At 50.3% G+C, this 10,098-nt stretch overlaps 3 protein-coding genes across 3 annotated transcripts; all 3 read right to left on the minus strand.

Annotated features, from left to right (window-relative positions):
* Positions 1-295: 295 nt before the first annotated feature.
* M409DRAFT_61389 (uncharacterized protein) lies at positions 296-3,323 on the minus strand (the record flags this gene model as incomplete). Its single annotated transcript, XM_033814735.1, has 2 exons — positions 296-346; positions 501-3,323. The coding sequence occupies 2 exons, from the start codon at positions 3,321-3,323 to the stop codon at positions 296-298; spliced, it is 2,874 nt and encodes a 957-aa protein (XP_033659620.1).
* Positions 3,324-5,649: 2,326 nt separating this feature from the next.
* M409DRAFT_38114 (uncharacterized protein) lies at positions 5,650-6,202 on the minus strand (the record flags this gene model as incomplete). Its single annotated transcript, XM_033810864.1, has 2 exons — positions 5,650-5,763; positions 5,810-6,202. The coding sequence occupies 2 exons, from the start codon at positions 6,200-6,202 to the stop codon at positions 5,650-5,652; spliced, it is 507 nt and encodes a 168-aa protein (XP_033659621.1).
* Positions 6,203-6,750: 548 nt separating this feature from the next.
* Positions 6,751-9,961, minus strand: M409DRAFT_61391 (uncharacterized protein; the record flags this gene model as incomplete). The annotated part of the gene is made up of 3 exons (XM_033814736.1): positions 6,751-9,192; positions 9,239-9,534; positions 9,586-9,961. The coding sequence occupies 3 exons, from the start codon at positions 9,959-9,961 to the stop codon at positions 6,751-6,753; spliced, it is 3,114 nt and encodes a 1,037-aa protein (XP_033659622.1).
* Between the last annotated feature and the right edge of the window lie 137 nt (positions 9,962-10,098).

Here is a 10,098-nt window from a genome sequence, read left to right on the forward strand (position 1 = left end):
CATATGGTGCCAGACATACTCGGAAATGCTCGGAACTTGGGATGCATGCGATTGAGTCTACAATTTTTATTCGCGAAAAGATTAAAAGCAGTGTAAGTCGACTCATAACTGCAAATCGCCAAAATGTTAACAGTGCTAAGCCAGCAGCAGATTTGTTCTTACTCGCAGTCCTGTCCACCGCCAAGCCTCGCGAATTCAGATTCAGCTGGATTAACCTTAGCAGACTATGGATATGCATCTCGGGGACTTTGAACAGGAATGGAGCCCGGGGCCTAGCGAAACGAGATGATCTGCATCAGGGCTGAGTTCCGCTTTTCGCCACACCCGGCTTTTCGGTAAATCGCCTCTATGGGGTGAAGCAGTGATATATAACAATCACGACAACTCACTCTATTGCATTGAGTACTCTACCCAACCTAATGGTCAAGCCATCTACTCCTACCATATTCTCCTTGACAGAGAGAGCCTTGTTATTCCGACATGCAAGACCTTAGACCCACATCACCAAAGATGTGCACCAAGCAGAGCGGCGTACAACGACGACCGTCACGTGCACACATGCATTCTTCGTCACACTCTGAGCAATCGCAGCCGAGTCCACGAAGTTTTGTTATCAAGTCCGTAAATACATCTAGATCCTCTGGAGTCGAGAAGTATGGTGCAGAGTTCCTTCGAATAATGCGCTCCAAGCTCCAGATAATATGTGCGAACTGATAGGAAATAGGCTCATTCGTACTGCGTTGATTCTTCCCAATTTTGTAAAATGTTTGGAGAGTGTGAATGAGATCGTAGTTGTCCAAGAAGAATCCACCTATCATTAGGCTAGGTCCGGAATCGCCGAGCGTGTATACAGCATGGACAAGACCAGGTCTCATCACAAACACATCTCCCGGCTGTAGCACAACGGCTCGGGCTTTGTTGCCAGGGTTCCAGTCATCACCGTCTGTTGCAAGCTCTTCCCAGTCGGCGGGAGTCATTAGATCCTCGGGCACAAACATCCAAAGCTTCTGTCCAAAGAGATTGCGGACCCATGTCGCTCCCGTGCTGTCCACGTGAGCACCAGAGAATGCACCTGGCCAACCAAGAATATTGAACCTTCGGCTGCCTCCCACGTCAAAAGGCGACAGATGAAGTTGCTTCCCCAAGTGTTTGATAGAATCTGCCTTGCAGCGCTCGATTAAGAGATCTAGCATTCGAAATCGATCTTGTCGAAGAAAGGCCGGCGCGATGGCTCCAGTAAGGTCCGGTAGATTCAGCATATTAGGTGGATTTCCCAACAAGGTGGGTGGGGAGGCCCGGCACAGGCGGCTCATTTTAGGGACCTTTTCCCTCACTGGCTCCGGGACTTGATGCCAACGGACGTCGACTTCCAGGTCGGCAAAAGCCATATCCAGCTGATCCGCGTACCTCGTCGCAGACCATTCATCGGCATCATCGAAGCTGTCTCTAATAATGATGGGCCGCGATAGAGGGCCTTTCCCCCTCATCTGAGATAAGAAGCTCTTTTCCGACAATAAACACACTTCTCCAGGACCCTGGAGTAATCCAACGCTCCAACTGGCGTATCTGATGGGCTTGATCCATTTGCGCACTGTAGCGTTAGGGGCTTCCGCCTCCAGCTCCAAGGCCCGGTGGGCAGCCAGATATAGGTCTCGACGCTCTAATTCCTTAAAACCTGATGGTATCTCGCAGACCAAACAATTTCCAGCACATGATGCGCAAGTGTTGTCAGAGTCTAGAGGTTGGTCCTGTTGCTTTTCGCTAGGACCAGTAGCTTGTTCCAAACGTGCGAAGGCGCTCGCATTAGCAACAGATTCGACGAATTCAGCCGTAGGAGAATTTGTAGAGCTCTGACGCCTGGAATCTCGTGGCGGCGCGATGTCTCTCACGACATGCGAATCCATGTTCTCTTCTTGGGCGCGGTCAACCTGCGTGTCTGTAGCCGTTGAATGGTCTTGCCGACCATTTGGTGGAAGCCCCTGCCGAGGTATGGCTGTGATTATGTTGCCATCTACACCCGCAAGAGGCGGATTGGGGACGTCCAGTATTGACTGTCGCCGGTCCATTCGTATCCGAGCTCTCTTCTCACGAGAGGTCTCATTGTCCAGTTGCAAGGGCTCGACGGTTTTCCGCTTGCCTGCCTGTGACGCCGTAGTCGCCGTGACTGTTTCGCTGCTCCGACCTTCCTGCCCGGTCACTTGTATGTCGCTGTTGTTGCTGGCGATGCTCCGTGGCTGTCTTTCTCCAGATCTCCTCGCCGCTTCCTCTTGGAGAAGCATTCGCAGCTGCTGGATATCATCTGTCGTCTGGGACTTCGCTTTTCTCCCCTTGCCTGGCGGCCGCGGCTTCCCTCTCGCCCTTGTTGTTGAACGAGTTGCCTCACTTCTTAACTGCATAGAGCTTTCAAAAGAAGAGAGACTTGATATGCCCTTTGAGCTAATTAACTCCAGAGATTCTTCATCTGAGCCCGCAGACTGTGTCTTGTGCGGCGTCTTCGTCGCAGACGTTGGCCGATGTTCCTCAATGTGCGCAATTAGTAACTGCACGTCGCAAAGCATAAGATAGGTCGTCGTTGCAGCTTTCCAGCCCAAAGATTTCCGCGATCCAATCGCTGTCCGGTCTTGTATAGCGTGCTCTAGAAATTCTAATGCCTGGCTTAGATGTACAGAGCTGCTCACACTGGCGATGAGTCTAAGCATGTTTTTCGAGAGACTTGCTGCTCCGCGCTCCGCAGGCGGAAAGAGGTCTTTCTGACGCGCATGATCATACCAGTCCTCTCCCCAGTTTCGCCGGATGATGTTGATCTTTCCCCGGCGTGCGACGTCCGTGGACGTCCCAAACTGGATACATAGTCTTACGGTCTGGTTTCCGTCGAGACTGTCTAGAAAGGAGTCTTCGGTTCGCCAATCTGGATTTGTACAGCTCTTCCATACTTCATGCTCTTTTGCGTAGCGCCACACCAATGCCATTTGTAGTGCGTGCTCTTCTGCGTGATCAGCCATGTGATTCAGGATCTGCTTGACAACGTCCGCTTGATTCGTCTCTGGCTTCTGAAGCAGACTGAGCAGAGACACCTCAGTGTCAGGCAGTTGAGTCTTCCTAAGGGCGCGCTCTACGTCATCCATGGACAGAGAGTCCAATCGAGCGCCTACTTCACCGCTAGCTGCCCTCTGGGAAAGTGTGCGGGAGCTTTTACGTATGATTCGCTGGCCTGCTGGAGCGAGTTCGTCTGTGTTACTGTTACTCGCCGAGGGAGGCACAGGGAGTCCGGAAGAGTCTCTGAAGGTAGACACGGCGGCCGATGGAATGAGACGAGTGCTCATACTGTAGACCAGCTGGTTTATTGACAGTTGATACGGTATTGAGAAAGCCAGATACGAACGAGAATACTGCTCGATGAAGAAAGAGCGTAGCCGCTGGAAACGAGGTGTTTGGGGACATTGTCTGGCGCTGACTCATCGAGGCGCCAACACCGAAACAGCGCGCATGATTCGTCTGCGGAAAACAACCAACGAAGCGAGTAACTCGATCTTTGGAAATCATCAGTCGTATCACGGTGCACAACACGTCTGTCCGCGGCCGTGACGACCTCTGCAGGTCGCTGCGCGACCCTCCGCGTCAGAATGATCCCTGCAGAGTCACCGTCGCGGTCGCGGTAGACACGGTCGACGAAATACCAAGAGCACTCTTCAAACACGACGCGTTAATACGGGTTGTCGACGGCGGAAGTATCGGAACTCAATCTTAAGCAACACGGACGCGATGACCGAGCCCAAACACCTACAATACAATGGTCATAACATACAGCAGCAGATGGGTTACTTACCGCCCATCGAAAAACCCGACAATGTTTGCGACGTCCCGTATCGACAAGCCCTCGAACAGAACGGTATCATCTCACTCGCGAATCGAACACCAGACACCCGGTACGCTACGATCGGTACCACACAATACTATGGGCCACCGGACCGCCTTGCCCACTGTCGCCCCCCAACCGTGACGAGAGACTCGTCATCTCTCGTTACACCGGACATGGTCTGAGGAGATGTAAGAGGGAGCTCTCATACTTCGTAATTCGACGCCTTGCACGGGCGGAGCATTGCGTCTGTCGAGCTGAACGAGAGAGAATACTGTTGCTAGAGTCGCCGACCCGACGCAGATGTACACACACGGCCACCTTCGGAACCTAGTGGGAGTCAACGAGAATAGATGGAAAGCACACTAGGAGGAATAAAAGCACGCCCTGAGGGTCAAGGGCAACAACAGAATAGACAATGTCTGTCATTAGGGGGAGACTGTAGGTATACGGTCGCAGACAGGCAGGAGCCACAGCAAAAGTTACTGAAACAAGTTTCATTTGTACGACACACGGAGCACACTGGAGGAGCACAATATCAGAGGGAGCATTCAATTCTGGGGATGTACATCATCTGGAACACCCCACTTCGCCTGATGCAATCGCATGTAAACAAAAGACCAGCCGTCCCCGAGACCGTCCCTTTCTCCCCTCAACCACCACCTACGCAAGCTGGCGGGCCGTACCAGGCGGTGGATGCCTCGTCTTTCGCTGTCCTCCTACCTACAGTCTTCCCCTAACGCTCGGCGTCGTCTCTTCGCGTGTGATCCCGCTGTGCCCAAGAATCTGCATTAGTTCTATTTATAGCCCGTGCTCATCGACGGGCCAACTAACAGCACTGAAGGATCCATGGCCGGCACACATGTGCCCATTCATAGAGCACAGGCACACTAAGGCGGACAATTAATGGGTATGAGAAATATATAAGATGCATTTAGACCCTCTTTCAACCACTCTGCCTTTGAGACGTGTGAATTTCCATGCGTGAGTAAGTCGAATGGTCATCAATTATCTTATGGATCTCATCTATACTGTACGGGAACCCTGAGGTGCGCAACTCTCTGTGCATTTCGAAACCGTATGTGCTGGTAGTGGCCCAATACCCCGCCGTGCAGGCGCTTAATAGGCTGAACATAGATAATTTTGGTAGCACTCGTCCACGACTCGCAGGTAAGTCTGTTTCCCCAATGCAGGATCTCGGCGAAGACATGTAGTCGTTGCCTCGGGATCAAAGCGGCATAGGAAGTCTATTATTATGCTGCGTCTGGAGTGTACTCGCAAACCTCCCACGGCTTCCACCAGAAAATTGAGGCACCTCTTAAGAACTTCCGATAGTTTCAAGTTTTCCATCTTCCAAGCGCTGAGGTAGCAAAAGTGGCCTAAGGAGCCTGGATGACCCAAGACCTCTTGGAGACAGGTCTTCCTTGCACGTGGTCTCGACCCGTCTAGGAGTGGATTTTTCTATATGATAATCTCTCAGGTTTCTTGTTCGTATGACTAGAGGTATAAGGTCTTCATTGCATGCTCGTTTGGTAATTTTGTGCTATTCATCGCTGTTAGAACCATCTTGAGGCTTTGTGGAGCATTTCTACCTCTAAGATCTCAACGAAAGCACCTTGAGAGCATAGCCGATAAATCATTCGATACACGTCTATCGAATGACTTCCCGAAGGGATAATGTCGAAGAAGGTCTTCGCGAGCCCTCCATAGTCAATAGTCAAGTCAGTGACCCGCTGTAGTATGCTATGCCCGAAATTTGCTAGAAGTCCTTAGCAAACGTCGGCAGAATTTCATTATTGCTCACCAATCTTAATGCAGCCCCGAAGATCAAGCAGGACGTTAGCTGGCTGTATGTCTCCATGGGCACATTTTTCATGCGTATGTAGGTACTGTAGTGCCATAACAATCTGCAAGGACTCAGCAAGGCATTACTTCAATCCCCATTGCACGTACCTGCTTAAGAATGGATCCAGTCTGACTATACTGCTCCCAGTGTTCGACTATCCAAATGTTCATGTCAATGCTTAGCGATTCTTGCAACGAGATCTCCATATCCTCATATATCAAGGAAAGTATTGAGCCATTCCAGAATGCAGCATACAATTTTGCTATGTTATCATGCGTCGGTGTTTTAAGAAATCTCATCTGGTGCGAGAGGTCCATTGGCTCTTGTTTCACGACCACGAGGGATTTCGCGCAAAGGCTGCGTTTCTCAAGACGGCACCTGAACGACACGCCAAGATGATCTCGTCCTTGATTTTTTACGACCTCGATATTGTTGTAGTGTCTCCATACATCGTCGTGTATGATTGCGATATGATGCGGTGCATCATAGGTCGGTTCCATTGGGACTTCTGTAGATCCAGGGCTGGCCATTTTAAATTCAAACTCTCATCGAATATGTGAAACAACGGCATGGTAAATAAGAAGTAGAAAGGGCGAGGTGGATACTGTAAGGGAGTTTTGACTTGGATGTCTAGTTTATGAACTCCGCCAAGGAAGGACTGTCAGACATTCTTGGCATGAAAACAAAGACTTGTGGACCCCCCAGCTATGCCTGATTATTTCAGGTCTACTGTACTGTACCTATAGACGATGAATGAGTCTACTGTGGGGGTAGATGGCCCCCCTTGGTGGCGCGCGTGCCACCTGCGTACCGTTGAGAAGGCTTGCCATTTCGAATGGATTGTGAAGTAAAGTAGATACCGCGCAAAGCCTGGTGAATGGAGGCGCTCGCCTTGTCACCGGAAATAGAAGTATCACATACTGGCATTTCGGGAGACGAGTGCGAATTTACTAGATTTCCGTACACGTGGAGCCTCTAGCGTTTGCTCTTTGCGCTGGCTATTCATTTTTGAGCTCGCAAGAATTTCGTTGCCTGGTAGGCACTGGTATTACGTCCTGACTAATTCCGTCTTCCTCACCTTTCCACGAGATCCGCCGAATTCTTGAAGCGGATATATCACAGCTAACCAATAGATTCGTGGAGCAGTTCCGAAATAGACCTGCCAGAAGCTCTCCGGCGGGGCGGTACGATAATGTGGCTCCCCAGGACGGCCCTCAGAACTTATCAATTGAAACCCATAGTTCTGCTCTAGCAGACGGTCCAATTGTAGCCGGTATTCTCCATGTTCATGTTCTGCCCAGCTCCAGAGTCTGTCATGCGATGTATGGCGTTTAGAATCCAGCCCCGGCACATCCACTGGACTGGTAACATATATCTTTCGATTATCTAACTGATCCCAGATGGAGCGCACTGATTCGACCTGAATTTTGAAAACATCAAAGTCGGGAACTTGCGCCTGTTCATGCGTTGCAGATTTTGTAGCGAAAACTGTGTCGTCGTGATCTTGACGTTTTCTTCTACGATTATCTTCTGTTCGCAGACTCGATACATTCAAATTGTTACCGTGATGACGGGTTGTCTGAGAGGCGGGACCCGGGAATGTGGTCTTGTGCTTAGAACTCACAGCGAGCTTTGTGCTCGAATGCTCATGCTGGATGTTTTCCTTCTCCGGCTCTGAGCTTGCGTTTCCGGTCGTGGTGGTCTGTCCATCGTGATTAGGCGTCGTCGCTGTATCCTGTTCGGGTGGTGGCCCAATGTCTTTGTCAACATTGATTCCAAGGTGCGCCACTTGACCAGGGTTGAAGAGCTGCCCCTCTCTCTTCGACGGACCACCAGGGAACCTTGTGTATCGATGTCGTTTCTTGGAAACGGCCTGGTCTCTCGCATGGAGCGCATTGATCGCCTGAGAATCGGCCAGTTCTGCGTCATCATCATACACCGTGCCAACCACCTCTGCAGTCTCCTGAATCTGCTGTTCAGGATCTGGAAGTTGGCAGTCAGATCCGCTGAGTTGCCACCAGCGATTTCTCTCCTCTTGAGCGTGTGGCTCTTGTGTTTGAACAGTTTCCAAACTCTGGTCGTCGGCGGGTAGAGGCTGATCTTCCAACTCCACTGATTCCGTTGGTTGCTGCTTTCCTACTGCTTCAAATAGCATTTGCCTTGTCAAGTCGTCGCCATTTGCTCGTTTGGATGCTCTGTCCTCCGCTGGATATTGTTTTTCGTAACCATCATCAAAAAGGTTTGTGGATCTAGAGCTTGCCGACGAGATCCTTAGAGCTCGTCGACGGTCCTCGACCAAGTTTTGATCCACGACAACAGTTTGTGTGTGCTCTACCTGGGCAGGTTCGTGTGCGGTCAGTGTCTCACTGAGACTCAGCACATTTGGCCGCGAGACAAATGGGTGCTTTGTCTCAAGGTGAGGATGCATGTAAAAGCTAGAGAAGTCGCCTTCATTCCATCCCTCCCCCTGGCCAAATGTCTTTGGTCTTACTTCCGACACAGCAGAAGGAGAACGAGTTGAGCGCTCGTAGTCAGATGATGAAGGCCGGTATATCCTTGTGTCACTCTCACCTGGAGCCGGTAGGTCTTGGGCTTCCGATTCATGTTGAGCGTTACGTTGTCGAGTAGAGCTATCACTCGGAGGAAGAATATCTCCCCAAAAGCGAAAAACCATGTCTCTCGTCACCGCAAATGGCGTAGGATACGCTCCACAAGGCTGAGGGTAGATCGCCATGACGTTTTCCAATGTGATAAAGCCGCGGTTGCGATGGAATGAACGCTCGCAAGGACGGTTAGATCGTTCTTTGTCAGGAAGACCTTCATCGTTGGTGCTCAGTGCAGGCTTTTCCGAGGAAATCGAATCGAAGTCATTCGCATTCGTGTTACTAGCGTCATGTCTCACTCTTTTTTCCAAGGAAAAGCCGAGTGATAGTGCGTGGCGTGCGAGTCTGTCAAAATCGCTGTTGTATCTCAGTCGAAGACTTGTACTTGTGGAATCCGCGTCGGCCCTTGGAGCGTTAAACTTTCTATCCTCAATGTAAGGAAAGTTTCTCAAGGCATAAAACCACAACTGCATGTATCTGAGTGGAAACTGGTTCATGTCGTCATTGAAGTAGTAAGCCAAAGAAGCTCGCAGACTGTTCGTGGTCGGTTTCGCGCCCGATTTTGTGCTTGGTAGAAGCTTGTTCAGGCCGTCAGAGCATGCCTTGAGGTAGATCGCATCTTTGAAGAATGTCTCTAGTGTTATGAAACGTGGACATTTTAGCAGCCTTGCCTCCAAAGCTTTCCGTTCGGAAAGATCGTGAACATTGCGAAATAATTTTCCGTCACGCAGACTCTGTTGAATTTGTTCTGCGTCGACAGTGGAGTGGGCGGGCATCTTGAGTCGAAGTAATTTCACTGTCGTCTCGTCGAGATCTTGTACGGCTGTTGTAGGTCCTAGGATGTCGATCCATAGCGTATGAAGTGTCCTCAAGTATTGACAGACCTCCTACACGCAAATTAGTCGTTGATGCCACAACAATCGCGGTACTCACCTCTTCGCATTTTGCTTCCATTATAAGTGCTAATCTACCAAAGCAAAAATAGTCCCACTCAAGGCTGAATGAGGCCAGGTCCTCGAATATCTTCAGTAGTGCTCCGCCGGTATAGCCGCGCAATCTGCGAACGATCTTCTTTTGGTCATCTTGCAGACGATTGTACCATTTGTCGTAGGCGACCTTGTCATCGCGCTTCAGTGCCATCAGTATATATCTGAAAATTACATCATGTGTGAGTCCAAGGGAACTCCCGTGATCTTGCTGTATATCACGTTGCTGTTGTATTGGCATGTCTATATGCACAAGTCAGCCTCTACGTGAATTATTTGTGTTCTAGTACTTACCATCAGAGAAGACTTCTACAATCCACCACTGATCTGACAAGCCCAAAATTTGTTCCGCAGCAGCGATTCTATGTCTTCCATGCAAGCAAGCGATTTGTACGTCAGCTGCAAACCTCAACGCTGGCGCATCCTTCCCTGTTTTAGGGAGTTGGTGTAGACCCGGATGTTGTCTATTTAGGGCATCCAGCAGAAGATTTTCGTTTATAACAACGGGAACACTGTGTCGATGGTCATAGTGAAGACAACCTTCGAGTTTAAATATTTTGCGAAGCCTCGCGACATGCTTGTCGTTCAGGTCTCTACCGGTCTGAAGTTGCAACTGATTTATCCTGATAAGAGCATATCCTCGGAAATATACTCGGTGACTGTCGCTCATCGTAACGGAGCAGAAAGTAGTAAGTAGTCGGGGAGTCGACGTGGAGGGACGTCGACGGCAGAGTAGGCAGTCGACGGCAGGGAGGGACGTCGACGGCAGAGTAGGGACGTCGACGGCAGAGTAGGCAGTCGACGGCA

This window comes from Zasmidium cellare (genome assembly GCF_010093935.1).
Source record: "Zasmidium cellare ATCC 36951 unplaced genomic scaffold M409scaffold_72, whole genome shotgun sequence".
NCBI classification, from domain to species: domain Eukaryota; kingdom Fungi; phylum Ascomycota; class Dothideomycetes; order Mycosphaerellales; family Mycosphaerellaceae; genus Zasmidium; species Zasmidium cellare.